At 41.9% G+C, this 24,022-nt stretch overlaps 1 protein-coding gene across 2 annotated transcripts in view; it reads right to left on the bottom strand.

Moving 5' to 3' along the window:
• Positions 1-14,393: 14,393 nt before the first annotated feature.
• LOC139207366 (C-terminal binding protein 1) overlaps positions 14,394-24,022 on the bottom strand; it is a 30,407-nt gene continuing 20,778 nt past the window's right edge. For both annotated transcript variants that reach the window (XM_070837068.1, XM_070837067.1), the window contains exons 3-11: positions 23,610-23,754; positions 22,203-22,306; positions 20,976-21,078; positions 19,710-19,834; positions 18,514-18,603; positions 17,613-17,743; positions 17,013-17,140; positions 16,268-16,382; positions 14,394-15,346 (exon numbers count right to left, since the gene is read on the bottom strand). In XM_070837068.1, the coding sequence (XP_070693169.1) occupies positions 15,151-15,346; positions 16,268-16,382; positions 17,013-17,140; positions 17,613-17,743; positions 18,514-18,603; positions 19,710-19,834; positions 20,976-21,078; positions 22,203-22,306; positions 23,610-23,754 (1,137 nt within the window). In that variant the 3' untranslated portion in view covers positions 14,394-15,150. The remainder of the gene's footprint in view (positions 15,347-16,267; positions 16,383-17,012; positions 17,141-17,612; positions 17,744-18,513; positions 18,604-19,709; positions 19,835-20,975; positions 21,079-22,202; positions 22,307-23,609; positions 23,755-24,022) is intronic.

Raw genomic sequence — 24,022 nt, 5'->3', positions numbered from 1 at the left:
GACATTTAACAAATAGGAACATTTGTCCGTTAGGCTCTCCCCACATTAGAAAACTAAATGAAATACCTGATACTGAGGATACCCACGACTGAAAAACTTGAGCCAATTTGAGGTTCTCTGTACTTGTGATTGTTGGACGAGAATACAGTTGGACAGAAGTCTGTCCAGCTGTCAGGCTTCGATGCAGATGAGTTACTAATAGTTTGGAAATGAAGAGGCAGGGGAGGATATTAAATTATCACTGCAGTCAAAAGAAAACCTTGAATCTCTAAAGACGTATACTTTTCAACCCGCAGACAACATTCATCTTAAACTCTTGTCTTCATTTGAAAAAAGGTGAAAACTTGAGATAATTTTTGCTGGTTGCGAATGTAGTATTTTTGGGACAGTGTTGACATTGTGAAACATTGTGGGACATTATTGCTCCAGAGGTATCAAGATAACATCACTTAAAAATTGCTTAAACAAGCCCGTTTGCTTCAGTAAAAAACTGACCTCAGCCCCCGTGGCAGTTTCAGCCTCCCTCACTTTTGGAGAAATAAGATTGTAAGACTCAACACCGCACTGAACGACTTGTCAAGACGGATAGTTTTTGCAGCGCAGGAGAAAGAGAAAACCGATTCTCATTTTCCAGGTGACGCCAACAGATTCTTAAAAAAAAAAAATCTACAATTGGCTTTGAATGCTTTCCACAGACATAAAGGTCGTATCACTCCCTCAGCATGTTGGAGGATGATGTCAGCCTTAAAGTCAAGGTGAAAATAAAGCAAAAGCCAAAAATGAAAATGCAAGATTTCCACAGGACTGAGGCGTTGCATAACAACACTTGGACAGTGACAGCTTTGTCCTGGATCCCCTCGTGGTGTGTGAAACCCTGTAAATCAAAGCCTGATTGATGGGCTGTTGAAGTAACTGGGATACACACACACACACACACACACACACACTTGGATGACAGCGGGCAGAGCACCATGCATGCAACAGTGGATATCACACACTTTTCATGCAGTCACAGTGACACTGCTGCACTTCTGAATAAAGGGCAGGATGAATAAAAAATGCAAGAACACATACATAAACCTGCAGTGGGGATGTGGTTTGATATTAGACCAGATGTCGGCACAAAGAAGAATTTATAGACTTTCTGTTTTTCTTATTATGTGAAGGGAGAGTCGCTCTGCAGAAAGAAGTACACACACATTCGCACACACTCGTGAAGTCTCGTAAAAAAAACGTGAATTTCTTCATGGCGTTATTGCACGACAAGACACAAGAGACTTTAATACATACATGCGCAGGCTGTAGGTATAGTGACACGCGAGAAGCCGTCACACACACTCACACACCTTATCAGCTTCCAGTAAGTCAGCCAGGAAATTTATCTTGTGTTTCTGGTGTCCTTCTCTGTTCAGGGATTTACTGTCTGTCTCTGAGGAACTGTTAAAGCTGCTCCGCCGGCCAGAAATCCTGCGATTTCTAAGAGAACAGCCGTGCGCCAAACGCAGAAGAGAAACTTTCAGAAGCACCTGCTGTTTTCATGAAACTGTCTGACCAGGTGAATGCAGGTGAAACCTCTGATGCCTCACTCGGCTCACTCAATAAATCGCCCTCCGCCGTCAAGGAGGATTTTTGGGTCTCGAGACAACTCAAACACAGACATTGATCGTGCCAAAGCAGGTGAAACTCGATATCACAGCCACCAAAACTGCCAGCTGCGACAAACACAAGTGGATTTGTGTTGGTGACATTTCTGGAAACATTTAGTTGCACCTCAGGAGGTACAGCAGGGCAATGAAAGACAGCAGACTGTACTCGTCACTATGATTTAGTGTGTAACGTTTAGCATTAAACTAACAACATGGCATGAATCATATTTTAAGTGTTTGTGGACTCGCCTATAAAGCCTTGACGCCATTCAAAACGGCTTCTTCTTTAATTATTGTTGCAGTGTACAAGTAGTTTCTAATTCTCTGTCAAAAAAAAGGTGCTTTTAATACATCTACCTTTTTATTACTTGCCATTCATAGATCTATTTGATTGACGGCGTCATCATCATCAGGTCTTGTTTTAAATTCGTCCAGTTCTTCGGTTTGTGCCCAAATACTAATGACGCCCCCATCGGCCTCAGCTCCACTTGTATAGTATGACAAGACGCAATGCTAAGTATTCTACTTTATAATGTTAGCATGCCAGTGTTAGTAATCAGCTCAAAGCGCCTCTGTGCCTCAGTGCAGCCTCACAGAGTAAAACCTGTTAATATGTATAGAATAACAGCCTGCAGCCTTTACTAAAAGGTTTCTGCTTGTATGTAATAGTAAATGTTTATTGCATAATTTAACTTAAAGCAGCTCAAGAGGGTTTCCCCTCTTAAGACAACGTTATGCAAGAATTGGCATTTTCTGCGACTCTTCATCTCCTTTTTTTTTCTTCTTAGCTTCGTCTATCAGTATCCTCTTCGGCATCTGTCTTCTTCTTATAGAGAGCCAAAGACTTGAGTTGGTTGGTTACACAGTGCATTAACAGTCGATCGGGTCCTTATTACAAGTCAGTGTACCATTAGCATGATTTTACGGCCATTTAAAGGTAAAGTCATTGCATAATGCTGCTTTAGCTCCAGTCTGCCCCCCCGGCAATTGAGGTAAATTAGCTTTTTCTTCATTTTAGTAGGTGAAGTTTTGCCAGAGTTGGTTGTGGCCAATTTCTTTAGTGACCTTTTTATGGATTACTGAGACTTCTTAACGCCAAAAAAGCATCAGCACTGATTCATGTTGACATTTGAGGAAAGTTCAGGGGAAAATGGAGTAAAACAGCTGTGAGTTCAATACTGTACACCCTTTATCAGCATTAATAGGCACACTGAATGTGCACACTTCTGACATTTTATTTGTTTTTAGTGCCAAAAGCTTAAATGAAATGTGTCTTTTCCCAAAGCTTATACATGTGCTTGATTTTCAACTCTTCCTGTCCTCTAAGCTTTGTATGTTGCGAAGTTTAGTACATACTGTGAGATTATATTGTATTTATGACCACTAAATTAAGATAATTTCATTCTAGCTAAATTCTCCCCTTTATTTCAACTGTCCTTTCCTCGTATAACCCTGAAGGATTAGAGTGAGATAACATTTATTATCTTTTAATGAGATTACTGTAACACCATAATCCATTTCTTCCTTCCTCTGGTTTCCTGTGACGTACTGACAGCGTAATAAACTCCACATTTTGTTTTCATAGGTGTGAGCAGTTACTTCACAATAATCTGTGAAAATGGTCTCGCCAGCCGGCGTCTCTCGGGCTTCTCTTTTAATGAAATAATGATGAGCAATGTGAAAAACTGAAATGTGACAGCTGAGGTGGGTGATTTAGAGGAAGACTCACCACCTCTGTCTCTGTCCTCTTTCTCTTTTTGCCCCCCCTGAGGCATGCTGGGAGGTTAATGACGACAGAAATAAAAGATACCGCAGCGGCGCACATGGCAATGATCCTCAAAATGCAGCTGTTGTCTCACATTCAGGAATATACAGCTGCATGTTTACTAAGGTACAAAAGGATGTAGTTTGGATCTGAGACATAAGACTGTTGGTTATTGTGTGTGTGTGTGTGTGGCAGCATTTACAAACACTCGTTTGAATCTTCCCCCCTGAGTATTCATTAATTGCATGATAGGAGACCAAAGGAATCACTCCTGGTCCTTTTAAAGGTCCCATATTATGCAAAATGCACTTTTTAATGTCTTTTCTACATGAATATATGTCCTCGGTGTGCCTACAGACCGACATACTCCTGCTCCATCTTTCACTAATGGCACGTTTCCACTAGTACCTGCTCGACTCGACTCGACTTGACTCGGTTTGGTTGCGTTTCCACCAGCGCTAGTACCTGGTACCAGGTACTATTTTAGTACCTCCTCTGCCGGGGTTCCAAGCGAGCTCAGTCGAGCTGAAAATGGGACGTCACCAGACTGCAGGCCACCGATTGGCCAGGGAGCGGTGTCACTCGATGAGTCATGAGAGCGACTCGTTCACAAGAATCAAACCCGCCGTTTTTAAAACCCCGGAAACAGAGACAGTGCGTTTTTATTATTTCTGTGAACGAGGTAAACGGATACACGCAAACCAAACGCTCCATGTCCTTAGTTGTGTTTGTTTGTGCCGCACACAAATTACGCCACCGGAGTTTCGGGCTGCCTTGCTCTGACGACCCCGCCCACTTTGAGGTGGTACGCTACTGTAACCCACACCCTCCTCGCTGTAGGGCTGTCAGATTGAGCTGTGACAGCAGGGACATCGGCATTATTAAGATCATCCATACAAAGCAATGGGTGCAATGGTGAAAACACGATGCTAGACAAATAGAGAAAGGTGGGATGGTAGTCTATCATAAAATGGCGAGCAGGTGGCGCTGCTTCCCAGAGCACTTTTCCGCTATATGGACAGGGGCCCTACGGCAGGCTAGGTCAGATAGCTTGGTTTGAATACAATGCACATTATGTTAAAACTTCCACAAGCACAGTAGAAGTTAAATAGACTGTAGAAATAACACAAACATGTTGTAGATGTGAGGTAGATCACACAAGCTCTGTTAGTCGTGACTTGACGTGAATCGTGCACTTGGTGAAATCCTCTGCAGCAATGTTTTGATTACAGTCAACCCAGTTAAGTTAGTGTACAGATGGTAGAACTGCACAAAGAAGTTACAGCGCTACGAAAAGTCAGTTGTGTCTTAACACTTACGATCAAATTTACCTTCATCTGGTGAAATAATCTGAAGCTCCCTTAACCACTTTGGTGACCCTGAAAGTAAGCAGGTCCAGAAATCAGTGATTTAACTTTGAATTTTATTGCATTAAGGTACCTGCGTAGATATTTTAGCTGGACAGGTCTTATTGCAGTACAGTTGCAGGATAAATGCATAATCCTGGTTCTCTACAATTACTGACACTATCCTGGCGTGGTGCCCGTCGGTCTGTTTTGTATATCCCTGTGTGTTTAATATGTAAGATCATCTGCGTTGGCCTCAACACTCCAAGTCATGTGAAGGAGTCATCTCTCAAAAAGATTCCTGGATCCGCGCTCGGAAAACAGGCTGTTATTAATCTATGATAGAGTGCAGCGCTTCCATCTGAGCTGAATTTATTCCCCCTTTATTCCTAGAAGAAACTGATTTGTTCAAACACAATACTGGACGCTTAAATGTTTCTTGGAAATTTCCGGGTTGGGATTAAGTTGAACAAGGTTGTGGTTTTACTCTGGAAAGACAAAGTAAATCTGTGATATCAGATTCTTGTTTTGAGGCACGGGTTAAGTTGCAAGTATGTAAATTGAGCTTTCAAAATGTCTTTAAACCTCAAGTAGAGTTTAATTACCCCCCCTAAGCACTGGCAGGTTGGCTACTATGAGCGGTTAAACAAAAAGATATTTTACAAGAATTGTGCTCTGGACTTTGAGAAGTTTGGGTTTTATTTGTTTGACCTACAAACAGAATCACGTTTCTTTTCAGACCAAACAGACCAGATGTGATAGGACCACAGAGCAGAACCCCCCCCGCCGCCCACAAAACCCCACTAGCTGGAGATGTTTTCGCCCAGTTGCATAAATCTTACTCCAATATTTAATGGGTTTTTTTTTTCTCTGTTTGTATTTGGTAGCAGAAGATAAACCCTCAGCTACTCTTGTATCATTTCCAGCATGTTGTAAACAGACAGATGATAATGTTTGCAGTTTAGTACTACATCTGTGTTCAAAGCAGTTCGATGCAGAATTTGGAGGTTTTAACATCTTTCAGATTACTCTGATGGCATCTTTTTTTATTTGTAGTGAGATTAGATCATTTCCGCAGTCTGTAGCAGTCACGATGTTTCAAACAAAGTTCTCTTTGGGTTGTCAAGTGTCCATGTGGCTCCCCCACTTCTCTCCAATGATGTTAGTTGGGTCCTTATTGGACAGTTTTGGTCACCTTACAAAACAAATAATCCTGCGAGGAAGTCCGCTTCATGCAGCGATAGACCGGGTGTGCTGAGGTGAGGAAGCGCTGTGTTTCCACTACTTGGTAAGACTTGGTTTGCTTCAGCAGAAACAGGCCCCTCAGTGATTTTAGTCACTGACAAACTGTAACCTACATTGTTCATTTACTGCTTAACTGACAACCTCACTGCAAAAAAAAACTTTCCCTGTGCTCAGCTAGCATTCACCGTCACCACCATACGCTAGGCTCACACCTTACGTGCCCTGTTCCTCAAAGGAGCTTCAGTTTTCTGGGCTGCCATCTCTTAAAATCAGGGTTGAGTGAATAAAAAAAAAACTGTGGTCGCCTTTGACGGTAGCTTGGCTAATGGCGGGTTTGTGCAGGACGTCGCACAATCAGTGGTGACTGCTGTGTTTTCGCTCTACCTTTGAGTATCAGGATACCAAAAAAAAAAAAAAAAAAGTACTAAGTGGTGTACACAAGTTTTGCCAGTGGAAAACCAAAAAAGAACAGTTCAAGTCAAGCAAAGCTGTGCATCATTTGAGACGCACCATGAAGAAGAAAAGGGTCATTGGGCTCTCATTTGTCAATATTCAAGCTATTACTTTCATCTCTTTTTCAAATATGAGTGCAGCAGCATGAATGAGGAGAGACTGACTGAAAGTGTGCACTGATTGCTGCGTCTCTCTTCTGGTCAGGCTTTCCCCTCGATTCACCCCGAGATCAGATGAGATGTGGTGCGAACTACTTAATTTCTACTTATGTATGTCGATTTCAGCCATTTCACCACAGTGGGGAGATGAGATGCCACACTTGCTGCAGTACAAATCGATGTATGTCGCCGTAACCAAGCACTGGTTTGAGTGTCTTAAGCTGTAGTTCTACTGTTGGTATCGATGTACAGTGGTCCCTCGTTTACTGTGGGGGTTACGTTCTAACAATAACCCGCAGTAGGCGAAATCCGTGAAGTAGTCAGCTTTATTTTTTACAATTATTCTATATATTTTAAGGCTGTAAAACCCCTCACCATACAGTTTAGACACTTTTCTCAGACAGACATTAACGGACATTTTCTCACATTTATCTCTTGTTTGACTTGTTTGTTTGTTTTAGCGATTGAACATTTATGTACATTTGGCAAGCCGAACACATTCTGTACTGTACAGAGACACGGCACGGAGGAGATTGATCGACATTGGTCTACAGTCCCTTAGCCAATCAGGACGCAGAACACAATGCGCGTTCATACACTGCAAAACCGCGAACCGTGTCATAGCGAGGGACTACTGTACTTCTGTTTCTGTTGTAATTATTAAGAATTATATACCACAAAATATATTGTTACAGACCATAGAGTGGCATACATTTCTGAAAGGACAAAAATAGAAGAGCTAACGCAAGAAAAATATGTTTGCAGTACTGAGAAAACCTCATGGAAGTAGTGTTTCTAGTGTTTTGTTCACCACCTGTCAATATTTCATGTGTGTATAAGCTTGCATGCATGTAGTCCTACATCTACATGTGTGTTTTTCTTCATCCGTGTGTTTATGTGAACCACATGGAATCTGTCAAAGTGTCAGCTCCTCCCACCTCAGACACATGTGGTTCAGAGAAAAACCACAGAAACCTGGCTGCAGAAACTGGGTCACCACCTTCACAGACTTGTTTGGGAAACACACACACACACACACACACACACACACACACATGTTACACAACACGTTGAGAGAAAACGTGACTGGGACTTCCCCTGAAAAAATGTAAACACAAACATTTTTTAAAAGCTCATTTTTTGGTTTATTAACTGTTTTTTTCTGCAATATTAAAACAGAAATCTCAATAATTCTCCATCTTTTCCTCATTTCAGTGCTTTTCTTCCTCTGTTTTCTCTGCCTCCTCTCTGTTTGTGTCTTTAGCCGTCTTTCTCATAATCTTTGTCCTCCTTTATATGATTCCTTGCGGTTTCCCCAGCAGCGAGGGCTCCATCCAGCCACCTATTTATTTTTCATATAAACTATTGTGCTGTGTCCTCCAAGCATTGTATGGGTCTAACATAACCCATCAGGCCAGAGATAACAATACGATCCCCTTTAAGAGACCCAGCTCAAGAGTTAGAGCTGAAACCACAAATATTGAATGAGGCATTTAGAGGCATAAAGTCAACAAAACCCTGCATGTGTGACGTTGTGGTCGGAGTGCAGTCAAAGGGTTTAAATCTCTTTGAGTCTCTTGCAGGAGCTTTCTGCTGTATCCCCCATATCATCATCTTGGTAACAGTTGCTGCAGAAAACAGTCAGTGCTCAAAAAAAGAATGTGTCTTCACGCCAACTCCCATCTGTTGTTGACATTTTACAATCCATTTTAATGATGTAGCTTGGCTGCAATATCACAACACATTTTCTACATGTGTGTCACAGCGGGGGCCAGTTATCTTCATAAAAATTGATAAATTGAGACAGTATAGCCGAGAAATTGGAAGTGGCCCCCACTTTTTGCTATCATGCAATGTAGTAGTGATGACCTGCCAAAGCAGCCGATGGAGTTGGCACCTTTCGTCCAGGAGGCAGCATTTACAAGCACGTGTCTGGTGTTTATTAACCACCAGACATTTTTCTTGGCAGGGTGGCAGGGCCCTATGAAACCGTGTGTGGACCCGTTGGATACTGAAACCCGCCATTGTAACAAATACTAATGGAAATCCTGCATTTAGTGGGGAACTCATCTCAGCAGGGCGCCTCACCTTCTCAGTGTTAGGGCGGCCACTGTGTTTAACCACATTTTTGTGGATAATAATCCTCTGTTGGGCTTTATTTGGACTGTGCCCAGTCCGAGGGGAGAGCAGAGCAGAATATAAAGCAGAAGAGAGAAAATGTCAGGAGTAGAAACCACAGAGAGGTGAGAGAAGATGTGAGAGGAAAGGTGAGAAGAGCAGACGGAGTCGCAAAGGGGGAAGTGTGAAAATCCACCCATTTCCTCCCTGTCCATCAGCGGCCAATTCATCTAAAGCTTGGAATTAACATGTCATGAGTGTGTGGTCTCAAAGTGAAAGCTGCTTTTGTAGGAAATTCACCGAGTTGGTAGCGGCTGGATATTTACCAGAATTCAATCTGTCATTTTCCTTTATTTCTTTTAAATAGAAGTCAAGGCATCTGCATTGCTGCCCGTCGAATTGTCTTATTCTTCCAGTCTATTCAATACAAATATCTATACATAATATAGACATGTGTAATTGTCAATAACCAATATACTAATGCAAGATGCAGTGTGCAGGATTTATTGATTCAATAACTGAATACCCCACACATCACCCCTCCTGTAGGAGAAGCTACAATTTCCTTCAATAACTACGATGCTACATTTGTCAAACTTTGGATTCTCACAACATAACACCAGCAAACACTTAGTCTTCTTCTTCTTCTTCTTCCAACCGGTGCGATCACGCTGCCAAATTCAGAAAAGAGAAACATGTCGGTGCAACAACAACCTGCTCCCCAAGAGGATACAGAGGGCTCCTTCTAGGCAGGTGATTACACACTAATGAAAACATAATTATAAGTATTATCTTCCGTTTATGCCAAAAGATCTCCCTAAATCCTACTCGCTGTATCTTTAAGCAAGACATTTAGGCTGCAGAATAAGCTGGAAAATCTGATCGTATCAGTTTTACAGTAACTGTTTATTAAGGTGTGTGTGTGGCATAGTCTCCTCTCCTAAATAACGTATAATCCCAGTGTGGTACGGTGAGATTTCAGTCAAAGACGTGCTGCTCGTCAATGTGCCAATAGCCAACTTATCTTTAATTAAGGTTTACTGATAACAGATTGATTGTTAGAAATGATATTCATGAACAAAGCAGGCATCTTCACCCTGTGTTTCAAGAATCTTTGCTAATTATCATGCGGAGACTTTTTAAAAGTTTTTGAACGTTTGTGTCTACGAAAACCACACGTGCAAATATTCACGCCTGCACACATCTTCTCATCTTGAAACAAAGCCAGTGCTATTTTTAAGTGGAAGTAGTTTGAGGGAGAAATGCATTTTTTTACCATCAGCAGCTTTTTCCACCATTCATCAACTTTTCACAAGTTCACTGTTTGGAAAAGGCCTCGTCCGTGTTGTTTAAACACTCAGAGTTTTTTCCCTTCATGCTTCAAACTGTCTTGTCCTACAGCCAAGGCTTTAATGAGGAAAAACAGCCCCACTTGAACCCTGTAAAACAGGATTATGCCATAACATGGATTAATATGGATAGAGTACCTTGCCCAATAAGGGCAGCGTGCTGGTATTTCCTGATGGAGCGGAGAGCGTTAGTCATTCACCTGTCCTTTCCCTCAGTTTTCCACTTCTTCTAACAAGCCAGCATCCCTTAAATCTTCGAGCTTAGTTGATGTTCACAAAGGAAGATGTGACTGTTTAGAACATACTGAGGCTGCTGTGCGATGCCTCTAAGGTTTTGAATTGAGGTCAGATGGTGGTCGACACTAAGGCTTCTGGTCTTGAGGTTTAAGCAGACCCTTATTTCCTCCCTTAAAGTTCCAGCAGCCTCATGAAAACGTCTCTTCCCATTTGCACAGTGCCCTTTGGAGATCCCCATGCTAGCTGAATAAAACGTGCCCTCTGCCTGTTTTCTTTCCTTCTGTCTTTCTTTTTTTTTTTTTTTTTTTTTACTACATCTGGTTCCCATCCTGCTTCCTGAGGTTTAGATTAAACCATCTTGAGTTTCCAGCTGCTGGAGAGCCTGTTCCAGTGGCCGTAACCTTGAACGGAAGAACCAGAGAGGGAGAGCAGAAGGGACGGAGGGAAAAAGAGAGCGCGATGAGAGAGATTTCGGGGTATTTAGGGAGCGAAAGAGCGATCGATAAAGAGAAAAACACCGAAAGAGAGATGAGTAGAGGTTGTAGAGGTCGGTTACAGATGCGGTCTCACGTGATTGGCACCGTACAGCTAACAACTACTTCTAGTCCTCCAATAGACAGCAGCATTTGCACATTCCTGCAGAAGGAAACCTTTATCCCAGTTTAGGTCACTTGGGTCAGCAGTAATCTGTAAAACTGTCTAATCTAAGATGTATTTACGGAGGTTTCTCTCTGCTGATTCAGTGGCTCTCCACTCTGCATTGAATGGAAATCCGTTTAATTAAACATGCAGGATACATCATTTTCCCTCCACTGTTTGTACAAGACATTTGCTTTTCCAGCTAGAATCAGACCATATCCAATTGATTTGATTTGGAACAGGAAGAACACTTTCATAGAAGAAAACTGTTTGCTCAGTCCATTCCTTTCAGTGTTTTGGATCATATTTGATTCATCTCGAGGGTTTTGAGACCGAGCTCTCTTCTGGATAATCCACAGTACAAACAAAAGAGGTGTAAATACATCTCATACATCATAATTCCTCTCCACAGCTTATTAATTAATATTCCATCGCATGGATGTCGTGCGTATCGTATGATCTCTGAGTCGATGACGCTGGGCTTCATGTCTCAGCAGTCAATAACTTAGAGAGTTGTTGACAACCACTGTACTAATGTGACACAGGCGCATCGAATAGGCCTCAAAAGATGAATAAAGATTTATAGAAGAAATAAATTAAACTGGAAAACAGATGCAAGCAGCAGAGGCATTACGGATCCAGTTGTTACAGCTGTTTTGCGTGTCTTATTCCACAGTATGACTGTTGGAGCTGTACTAGTGACATCTATCGGACTCAACCAGTAACTTTATATTCAGAGTTGATGGATGCAAACTAATCCAAACTAATTATGTATCACAATTCATGGTTATCACTCGGGGTTTTTGAAGTTCTAATCTGATCGATCACCTCTGAGCAGTAGTCTGTAGTAGTAGAGTGTGAAACAAGACTATTGCTGTGTCCTTTTTCTATACTAACCATAATTCTGTTTTCCTGATGATTATTTTCTGCTAAACGATCTGTGATACATCAGAAAATAGTAAAAAAAATCCAAAGTCATATCCTTTTTTGTCCAAAATGTAAAAATATTCCATGAAGGACAGCAGGAAAGCAGCAAGAAACATACATTTGCTAGACTAAAATTAACTAAACTTAACTAAAGCATTGCTGATTGCATATCTTCTATGATTTTGTTTTTTGTATATGAACTACCAAAATAGTACAATATTCCAAAGATTAATACGCTGTGTATACTTTAATTAATTACTTTATATGTGCAGGAAAGTGATCAATGGCTGCATGTAATAATTATTCTGATAATATCTGTTTTATTTTCAATTTAATCCATTTAGTTTCTATTTAATCATTCAGTTTATAAAACATTATTATGTCTAGAGCTCAAGGTGAACTCATCAAATGTCCTCGTCTGTCCAACAAATTGTCCAAAACCCAAATATATTCAATATATTTTAATGCAAAAGCAGCAAATTTTCTCATCTGAGAAGCTGGAAAAATCAAATTTGCTTTAAAAAGGGACTTAAACGACTTGTCGATGATCAAACTAGCTTAGTTTTAGTTTTCTGTCTATCGACTAATTGATGAATCAACTAATAAACACACGTACGAGCGACAGAGATGAAAAAGACACAAACTTCACCTTTCCACAGTTTATTTCCTTTTAAAATAATTCATACAAATGCATACAGTCACAAACATATCTTTGTCAGGTTGTCGGTTTTGACCAAAAATAATGATATTTACTGTAGAATATAGAATATGTATACTGTATATTGCTACGCCTACTACTTTACCATAAAGGGGACCAAAGGTAGGCAACAGTGGACTGTGCGTTACTACCAGGGATGGAATTTCAAGGAGCACCTCGACACTTTAAAAAGCTCGCCTGTCGCTTTTCGCTCATGGCACCCATCGGTTTGAATGAGGAATGCTTACAGTTTATATTAGGAAGTATTAGCGGAGAGTTTCTCCCCCCACACACACACACACACAACAGCAGGCATCTGGTGAGGGAAGAATAAGAGTAAAATTCAGAATATTCCAGCATTCGTTTCAGGAGTTTGGTGGCTCTAGTTTGACAGTGATATTTAAATGTCACCTCAGTACCTTCTGTACTAGAAACCCTCCTCCCCCCTTCAGATCAGTCAGATCTCAGCACTAGCCTGGACTGTAAAGTGGCTTGTGAAATTTCCATCCCTGATTGCTACTCTTACTACCTCATGAAGAAGACCAGGTAGGCAACAGTGAACTGTTTTTACTACTCAGCTGCTGGTAGAAGGGGATCCAGAAAGCACCGTCACTCAGCTGGCCTGCTAACACCAACGACACGTGAACTGGAATCGGTAATAAATATCCCAGATAGAAAAAGAGTTTTCGGATGTTTTACTCCGGACGTAACAATATCAGCATATTGGTTGCATCGTGGGAATGTGACCAGCAAAAGCATAGATTACTGGCTCAGGTCGCTTGCTTAGATTCAGACTCAAGTTCTGAGCGTTTTTAGTCGTTCACATAGTGTTTTAGTTGCGTATTTAGATGGCAGTCGTCGTAATGATGCCTTGTGGAGAGTGCTGGCCGCCACCCCTCCTCCCAGTGCTGCTTTTTTAGACACAGATACAACCAAGTCACATTGACACAGGCAGGCAGAACACCATATGTACACATAGACACAGAGGCCACAGAGGGTGGCTGAACGGTATACTCAGGAAGGACCCATCGTGAAATGTTAAAGGGATACGAGACTGGAGAGATGAGTATGTTCTCACATGCTATCATAACGCGCCTGTACTCTTGTGCATATATGAAGTTTCTCAGGTCTTTTAGAGAGTCGATCAAACTGGCAAGCGGTATAGTATTTTAAAAAGTCGATTTGGGAGCAGATGCAAAACATGAAAATGTTTGTTTGACCCAACTTCTTGGTGTGCTGGACTGTTGGTGTATTTGTTAGTGTGTGTGTGTGTGTGTGTAATCGTGGAAGTACTGGATCATTAGGCATTAAAAGGCAAAGATTCTCAAGCTGTAAGCTGCTACAAACTCTCAGTGCGTCGCCTCGTCCACCAACTGCTTTCTCCTTCAAAGTGATTGACTTGAAATATGCGACTAGCCGTCCCAGCCAAGCATACCATTACGCCACCTCCCTGTAGCCTTTTCTCCCGCAACCCCCTCGATGTGGGTCAGACATTTATGCAAGTCCCAAGAGCAAAATCACATGCCCCTTAAACATAACAAACAAAAGCAAACATTAGATCGACTTTAGCTCTCAGTTAAAGTTCTGTTTTCTAATGCAGCGGGACACGAAAAGGCAAGCAGGTAGAAAAACAAAAGCACTAAGTGGCATAAAAAGGAATTTTTGAAAACAAACAAATTAAAAAAATAATAATAATAATAATAATAAACCAACTGCGGAAACTTAATTTCCTGAGATGGTGTGCAAAAAGCTGCCTCTTTTTTTTTAGGGGGGGGGTTGTTAATTTGGGGACACATTTAAAAAAACAAAAGAAAAACAGATGTTGTATTCTCAAACCAGTTTGGCTACATAGAGAGAGAGAGATCACACAACCCTTGTTTTTGTTAAGACTGGAATACAAATGTCAGTATCTTCTTGCTGCAAGTCTAAAAACTGTACACAGACAGGTTACATTCATTTCATAACCTACTACTTTATCTTGTACATCAAACTAAGGGAAGGACACGGAAAAAGAGAAAGACGTGGAACAGGCCCCGCTAACTTTGGACACACTAAAGTCTAAGACAGCAGAATTGGATTCAGTATCTTTTCTTCCCAAATCAACAGATAGTTATTGTTGTTTCTTTTTTTTTTTTTTGTTTTTTCACTCCTGGCAGAGGAAACAGTTTAAAACGGGAATACGCTGTAGTTGTTATGTGAAGATAAAACCTGTGGGTCTTTGCAGTCTTTTCTGATTGGAGCATCTGACAGATATCTGCTCCTCCTCTTCATCCTCTTTATCATCATCATCATCATCATCACCTTCTTCTTCTTCTTCTTCTTCTTCTTCTTCCTCTTTGGAGCCTGAACTGGCTGCTGGGAAAACACTCGCCAGAGAGTTGTAAACCGATTGTTGTTGGGACCTCGACCTGTCAATCTGTCTGTAACAACTTGTCACTCATCGCTATGATCCTGGTTGCCATGCCAACATCCTCACCAGACAACCTGGGCAAGCGTGCATGTATGTGTGTGTGTCTGTATGTGTGTGTGTGAGTGTGTGTGTGTGTGTGTGTGTGTGTGTGTGTGTGTGGCTACAGTTGGTCGTTCGGATGCTGCTCTCTGTCGCCCTCTGGTGGCTTGACTGTATTTTGTCCAGGGGACGGGGCATGAGGAGGGTGTGTGACAGCGGGCGGGAGGGTGTGTGTGATGGGCACAGCGCTGGGCACAATGCCTTCAACGGGAGGCGGGAGGCCGCCGGCGGGCAAGCTCACCACCCCTGGAGGATACCTGCAGAGGAGAGGGGGGGACGGAGAGAGACGCAAAACTGAGTACAACTTAAACAGAAATCACAAATATGTGATAGAAGTTTGTAGACCGTTTGAACATTAACCCTTCAGAGTCTGGGGTAAAACGGCGTTTTTTACTACTTTTCATTTTACCTTTGTGTTTCCCATGAAAACTGCTTAGCTTGCCTTTCTTTGTGTCTTTCTTTTCAGCACAACCTCACCTATGTGATTCTACAAGTATTTATTTATTTTGACAGAATATATGGACACACTGTGTGTAAAAGTGCAAAAGAAACACAAAATCCGAGTAGGAACTAGTTGGATCTTTGGAGGAGCGGGGGTCTGCGCGGACACCTCCTCCTCTCGTTCGTCTTCACGCGCAGCATCCACTTCATCCTCTGAAAGGAGTCTTCCTCAGAATCAGAACGTTCTTCCCCAGATTCAGCATCTTCTAACTCGTAGAAGAGCTGTAGTGCGCGACTTCGGCTCTTCATAAATTTAGTCTTAATAGGCCGATCGACAAAATTCAAACACTTGTATAAAGTTTGAAGTGTCCGCTTTCCAACAGTCCTTGAATTGAGCACCTGCGTGCTTGTGTCACAGCTTTACGTTTTCAAACGTGCGACATGTGACTCTGACGCCGTGTGGCGGTCCTAGACTCCGAAGGGTTAAGAGCTAAACAGCCACATTAACTAAATTTGGCTGCGTAGTACTGAAACACACTTTTGTGCCAGAGAGAGTTGCACCTGCATAAGGAGCCACTGTTCCTCAGTGGGGGGTCTAAACAGCTCTGAACATCAATCCTACACTTCCCATAATGCAGCTCAGTGGAGTCTTTTCATAAAGAGTAGCTGCCCGTCGTTGCGCTGGACCAGTGGAGCTCATCGTTAAGAAAATAAAGCCATCACACGTCAGTTCTTACCTATAAGCCCCGTTGAGCTCGGGGTGGACGGTCGCGGGGTCGACTCCGGCCCAGTGGTTGTTCTGGGTGAGGAACTCCTTATTCACACAGTTCTTCAGACTGTCTGGGATACGACCTGAGAAGTGCGTCGAAGGAAAGAGAGAAAAAAAATGAAGTGCTGAAATATTAAAAGAAAAGAAGAGCTTTTTCTCTTCTCAAAGCAGGTGTGATATATTTCTTCTTTTTTTTTATCTCACTAACCTATTTTCTACAGAGACACTAAAGCGAGAGCAGATTAAACGGATCATTTGTAAACAGACAGAGCCATTGGGGAAAGAAAGAGAGAAAGAAGGACCTTGCAGTGTCTGTGCTACTAGAAGAAGCATGGTTTGCCCTTGACTCACCTAAAAATATCTCCTTTTTAGACTGAACTAAAAACTAAAACGAGGTATGAAAAAAGAGTTTAGTTAACTAAAGTACAAATAAAAACCAGACTTAAGAAACTGCTTCTAGAAACGAACTAAAAGGAAATAAAATATGCAGTAAATGTGTTTTTTTTTTTGTAAATTTGGTCAAAGTTAGAACACAGCAGCTTTAAAAGGTCTACATGACTGCGAGTCAGCTGTGTTAGCTGTAGTGTTGTGTTTGTATTGTAATATATAATATATATAATATAACTATAAAGAAAAAACCCAGTCTGAAAACTAACCTGAACTGAAACCTGAAGCTGTAAACCAAATGAAAACAAGGTGTGTGAGGACTCTACCTGTGATGGCCCTTCGGATCTCCCTGGCCGCCTCCTCTCTCATCTCCAGCGATGCCTGTTCGCTGTACCAGGCGGCGTGCGGGGTGCAGATGAGGTTTGGAGCGTCCTTCAGCGGGCCCTGACTGAAACTGTGAAAAGCACACAGACAGTGCAGTCATTTATTATCAGATCATCTCTAAATGATATTATATTACATTATCTTATTTAGTCATCACAACATTTTCCAGATGCAAATATGTCTTCAGATCTCTTGATTTGTGGGACCACAAATTTGTTGTAATTAAATTTAACTTTAATTTAATAATAATAATTTAATTTATTACAGATGCTATTTGCACCTGGGAGTGAATAACCAATGTGGCTATTGTTTTTAATGTGCCCTGCCTTTTATATTTGTATTTGACGTATTAAACCAAGATCTTTTCCTAAAACTAACCAAGTAGTTTTGGTGTTTAGTGTTTTAACTAAGTCTACAAATAAACACATGAAATAACTCCAGTTCACATTTACCTAGATAGACATTCAGATTAACGTCTGCTAGTATGTTGAAGTATTTGACTTTCCACATTAACGTGACATGAAAAGAAATAAAAACTCTACCTGAAAGGCTCTGTCTCATGAACGTCCAGGGCAGCTCCACGTATCCTCCCCTCCTTCAGTGCCTGAGCCAAGGCCTTCTCATCCACCAGACCCCCTCGGGCCGTGTTCACCAGGAACGCCCCCTGACGCATCTTTTAAGTCGAGATGAAATGGAAAAACGCCTTTTAAACCCTTTTAGATCACATCTCTGGTCCTTGTGCAACAACACGTGCCAAAACAGATGCCAATTATATCTATTTCTTTGTGTTCTAGCATCAAAATCCAATCTGTGCTCAAATCAAATTCCTTCCATCGCCACGTCCTGCCTGCCTGTCTGTCCTGTCTGTCTGTCCTGCTTCACTCAGAAGAACATCACGATACAGAAGTTTAACACTGTGATTTACTTTGATCCACTGATTCAGATTTTAAACTGATCCAACTCAGCTTTAAAGCAAAGTCAGTTTAAAATGTAACATGAATGTTCCTCTCATTAGCTAATTGGAACTGTGTTGCATGGCGTTGTTGAACACTCAGTTCTGATTGGTCAATAACATGTTCTACGGACGCCATCCTGATCACAGAAACCATAACATCACTTTTACATCAATGAAATTCGTGTTTAAGTCCGAACTTTGTCTCAAACCGTTGATGATTGAAGCATTGGTGTGAATTCACTGGACATCATCCCGTATTTACCAAGTATAACAAAACAAGCCGCTCTACACACACACACACACATGAATGCTTAGGAAGCACTTCTTGTCCTCTAAACGCAGCAGAGGACCTCATCCGTCTGCATGTACTGTAGGTAGTGGGCTTCCTCGGGTGTCAGCTTCTTTAATATGCATGGCCACGGGACGTGGTTGTTGACGTAGGGATAAATAAATCATTCGAGTGTGTGCACGTGCTGCTGCTCCTCTACCTGTTTGATAGTGAAGTCGTTGATCAGGTGGTGGTTGTGCTCGTTGAGGCTGCAGTGCAGAGAGACGCAGTCGGAGTGGAAGAGCAGATCCTGAGGAGAAACACATAAAAAGATGCCAAAGATAAATCCCCGTGTGCCGTTTACTCTTCGCTGGGCTGCAGGAGCCTCACAGCAGATCAGGACTTTAATCACATTTCACAATAAACCTTTTAAACATGCCTCTAAATAACTAGCATAGCTACACTGTCTATCTTTATAACAAATACAACTAGTAAAGTATATTTTGGGGGTTTTGTTACTGACATTATCACAGTTACTGTTAATGAGCACAAGGGGGCGACAGAAGGCGCAGCAACATAACGATAAATACACATCTGACGTGGTGGAGAAAGCAGTGTTTTATTGTGAAAGAGAAAAGGAGCTGATGGGTGGAAAAAGGAAGATTTAATCTATAGCGGTTTAAATTCCATCATGGTGCTGTGTTTTTATTGGTGGAAACCCTGATGGGAGTCTAGTGGAGATGGCACTGTGGTGACAGTCGTGTCTTTCGCTGTCATGGGTGACAAACTTTGCTGACACTTGGGTTACCTGCAGAACAACTGCCTGCATATCCCCCTGAAACTAGTGATAGTCGGGACCTGGACTTCCATCCCCGGTAGTCACACACAGTCAGTCCACTGTTGTAAAGCTGCAGCAGTATCTTAAATATCTCAACTTAAGAGAGAGGAAAATGAGCTTTCAGTCCTTTTATAGCCCTCTGTTAGTTGAGGCAGTAAATGTTGTTGAAATGATCACTATAGAGGCTGGACGTGAAGCTGCACAGGAATAAAAGGACTCTGTAATGAGAATTTATACCAAAATAACACACAAGTGCTGGAAAACAGATGAAAGGTTGCTGATTTCTCAGAAATCATGCTCGAGTGTATGTGTGTGTTCATATACTTACTACATGGTGAGGACCACAACATAGACTTTACTAGCAGAGTGAGGACATTTTTTGGGAAAGTCCTCACAACATCAAAGGGCTGTTTTAAGGTTAAGGCTTGGTTTTAAGGTTGAGGTTAGAGTTGGGTTTAGGTTTAAGGTTAGGCATTTAGCTGTACTGGATTATGTCAGTTGAGGTCCTCACAGAGATAGAAGTACGCGTGTGTGTGTGTGTGTGTGTGTGTGTGTGTGTGTGTGTGTCCTAGTGCTACCTGTAGTGTGGTGACCCTTTGTAGTCCCAGGGATCTCTCTACACCGTCAGCTAAATAAGGGTCATAGAAGATCACATTGAAGCCAAAGGCCTTGGCTCGCAGGGCTACCGCCTGCCCCACTCGACCTAGAAACATGGATACACACCGGCAGAGTGCACACACATTAGTACACACACACACAGATCATAGATGCATGAGGACAATTTCAAATGGAACATAAAAAACACAACTGATATTTTCCTCTTTGACATGATTCTCTACCTCCACACGTCTGCTCATTATGACTGACAAAGCTCCCAGACTGTTCAGGGAAGAGATTTGCATTCTGCTTCTGGTTAATCCGCTTATATTTTATTGGCAGTTACTCCTCAGGAAGCCAATTTAGGCTGAGCTAAGGACAAAACTTCCCAAATGAAAATGTAACAGAGGGAAAAATCCTTTGATTAAAAACTTAAGTGCTATTTATTTGTTTTAGCATGCTGTAGTCAACCAAAGAAAATCTCTGGTCGTCTGAAGTTCAGTGGTGCTACGCTGATTCACTGAAGAAGTGCGAGAAGAGCACGGGGGCAGAAGAAGAGAACGTGTGTGTGTGTGTGTGTGTGTGTGTGTGTGTGTGTGTGTGTGTTTGTGTGTGTTGACAGTGCAGTGAATGAATAATGTGGGTCAAAACACATATGGCTAACATGATGTTAGCGCTCTCATTGTAAATACATTGTGACTGTTAGCATGTGGGTGTTGCCATGTACAGTGTGGAAATAATATTTTCACATAAATCTGGGAATAAGCAGAAAGTTTGATGATTCAGAAACATTTAGAAACACGTGACTTCTTGACAAAATCCTGCTCAGTTTATATCAAATTTAAGTACAAACTCCTTCGTACAAAAAGTCAGATTTGTATCCCTGCCATTGGGGCTGCATTAGATCGTCTTTCAGGTGGGTTTGATCTACTTTCCCTTTTTGTACAATAGATTTAAGTTGCCACAAGTTGGCTTAAATTGAATTGCTAGACATAGTGCAGAATCTTAAATCTGATCTTAAATCTTTTTAAAATGTTTCCAAATCCTCAAACCTTCTCATTACTTCCAGGTTTATGTGAAAATATTAGAGATTTCCACACTTTTGGACCGCGCTGTAGCTCAAAGCACTGCTGCTCCTGGCCGTCAGAGAGCCGCCGGCACGGCTGTACACTCTTTGTCTCTTCACAGCAGCGTGCTGAGCGGATCTCACTGCAGAGACATAAGGCGATGTGTGTGTTTTTACTCACCGAGCCCTATAAGCCCGAGCGTCTCTCCTCTGATCCTCGCAGCTCCTGATGCCACCTCTCGAATCTGCTCCACGCTCTGAACCCGCGTGCCCTCCCGGAGAGCCTGGCATGAATACCAATTACTTATTACATGCAAATACACACACAGAGCCACAAAACCACAACAGTCTATCTCAGTCCAGGTATATTTCATAGTGTCTGCACTTAAAGGATAACTCCAGTGTTTTCAAACCTGGGCCGTATCTTTACATATTTTTGGTTTCTAATGCACAGGTACAAAAACTTTTGGAACTGGTTCAGTGGGTCACCCAGCAGGCAATGAATGGGCATCGGTGGCTGCAATCAAATGTGATCAAAGTATGTCCACTAATATTGTTAGTGTCTGATAATATTGTGCAAAGGATCCCTACAGAGACAGACCTGTAAGAGTTTTGTTTAACTGGAAACAACCATGTATCACACTTTTCAAACCCACCAGACTCCATTTACAAAAACAGTAATTGTACCTTGCACTATTTAGGAGCTGCTGGTCGACTAGCTGCCTCAATCGCTTTGTTTGTTTGTATGTAAGTACTGCGTTGGATCCTAACTAACCCTTCAAAACACCAAGTTCACACAATAACTCAAACAAACCAACTGATAGAGACATGAAGTCGATTAGCATGCTCCTGATAAAATTACTGTTTTTATCAATGAAGTCTGGTGGTTTTGAACAGCTATCTCTGGATTCTTTCTGCAGTGTTGCTGCAACAAACTGAGCCTGTCACTGGCTAAAACATGCACAGTGGATGTACTTTGATCTGGCACAACTGCTCAAAAGTGTTTTATATCTTATCAGCCATTTTGATCCTAAAATATGTAAAAAATAGGACCCAGGCTTAAGAATACTGGAGTTATCCTTTAATGACCAAAGTCTTACAGATTTTGTGATCATAATTATAAGATATAAGTATAAATAATGATGACTACTTATAACTCCTTTGAGGAACAAATCATTTTACTGTACCTTCTACATCTTACATCAACGTCTTTCAAATACAGCGATGTTCTAAAGAAAATGAAATGTTTCAATTTTGCTGATTCGTCAGTAGACAATTATTAGTAACTGTCGAATAGTAACTGCAATTGTGATCACTGAATGTACACCTCTAGCCAAGACATTTAGAATGAGTTCATCTAGATCCAGTTCATTTCAGCCCTGTTTATCAGCCACATGAGGACACACACCTGGTGCAGCCAGGTGGTACGTCGGTACAAGGTGAGGATGTGACACAGCGTGGAGTCGGCCGTCTCCTCCACTGAGGCTGCCGGCATGTTACACACAGCTATGCCTGTTGGACCAGAGAGCAGATAAGGATTAGTAACAGCTTTTTGGGGCCATTCGAGGAGAGGGATGAAGTTTGGTGAAAGCTATTTTGGTGGAGAAGCGCAGCGCGGCGTCAGCGATTTTCTCTGCAAAATGCCAGAGCCTCTCGGTGGAAACAGATAGAGGAGGTTCGTAAAGCTCTGGCTGTGGCAGGACATTCACGAGTTCTGATTAAAAAAACTTTTTCCATACAAATATCAGCAAAATAAAGTTTTTGAGAGTTTGGCACTTTGGTCAAATCAGTCGCTGAGTAATGAGTAAAGACAGCAGACAACAAAACAGTCTGTTTGTTGTTATTGAGGGAAAAAGTGTAACTAGTAACATCAGCTTCATATAAAGGTGCTCTTACGTTCTGGTCTGAAACTACTTTCTCTGTTTACATGAGAGGAAACTGTGGCGGGCAACAAGAGACTGGATACAAGTGTAGAAGCTGAGAGTCGATCGACGGCATGAACTCGTCATTTGCAGAGTTAGTTACTAGTCGCTATCGTTGGCCTTTTAAATACAGTTAACCACTGATAATCACTGGACTTTACGCTTTAGAGAGAGAGCGTAGAGAGTCGAGAGAGAGAGGAGGAAAAGTCCTCCACCAAAACATCTTGTTATGCCATAGGTGCCATTTTTCTCTGGCCGGGGGGTCACATCACTGAGCAGCTCCTGCCTCACACAGCATATTAAGCAGTAAATGTGTTTGGAAGTCATGTACATGATAAACTTGGCGTTGATGCTGCAAGGCAACATGGACGCCAAAACACTGTTGGTGTCTAGAGGCCACGAGGCTAAAGCTAGCTAGCAGGTGGGTAAACATAATGTTAATGCAGGACGTGTGTCGCCTTTAGGAACATCTGCATTTTCCTCAGAAATCAAATTACTAAGAAAAACTTTACATGACTAAAATCACAACTTATTAACTTTGATAATTAACTTCCATGGTCTCTGCCATTTCTGAAAATGTCATCATCACAGAAAATGTCCACTTCCAAAGGCCTGAATACCAACAGAGACAGAAGGAACACCGTAAACACGACTTGACACTAAAAACCTGATGATCTATATCACTAAACACAGAGCAGAAGCTTGGGGCACTGGATGCAAACGATGGAGGATATTGTGAAAGTGCAGTACAGACTCTTTCCGTGTGTGTGTGTGTGTGTGTGTGTGTGTGTGTGTGTGTGTGTGTGTGTGTGTGTGTGTGTGTGTGTGTGTGTGTGTGTGTGTGTGTGTGTGTGTGTGTGTGTGTGTGTGTGTGTGTGTGTGTGTCCCCTCACCCAGTTCCCCGGCAGATTTGATGTCAATGTTGTCGTAGCCGCTGCCGATACGGACGATGATGCGCAGAGCTTTAAACTTCTCCAGGTCTTCTCTCATCAGAGTGATGGTGTGATACATCAGAGCTCCCACGGCTTCATTCAGCACCTGCACACACACACACACACACACACACACACACACAGTTTGAGTTACATTAATCATGCATACATGTATAAAAGTGTGGCAGAGTAATAGCGTCGTGCTTTGAATGCAGATGGTACATCTGAGTGTAAAGATCAAGTCTTCAGTGTGTGTTTGTGCAGCACAAGTCAAGCGAGTCCACAATCTCAGTGTTTCCATAAACTCACTATCTTTTTTTTTGCATGTGCTGTTAATATTATTCTCGTATCCCGTTTTTAAACATCCCTGCATG

This window comes from Pempheris klunzingeri, chromosome 9 (genome assembly GCF_042242105.1).
Source record: "Pempheris klunzingeri isolate RE-2024b chromosome 9, fPemKlu1.hap1, whole genome shotgun sequence".
Taxonomy (NCBI): Eukaryota; Metazoa; Chordata; class Actinopteri; order Acropomatiformes; family Pempheridae; genus Pempheris; species Pempheris klunzingeri.
This window is presented reverse-complemented; position numbering and strand designations above follow the sequence as displayed.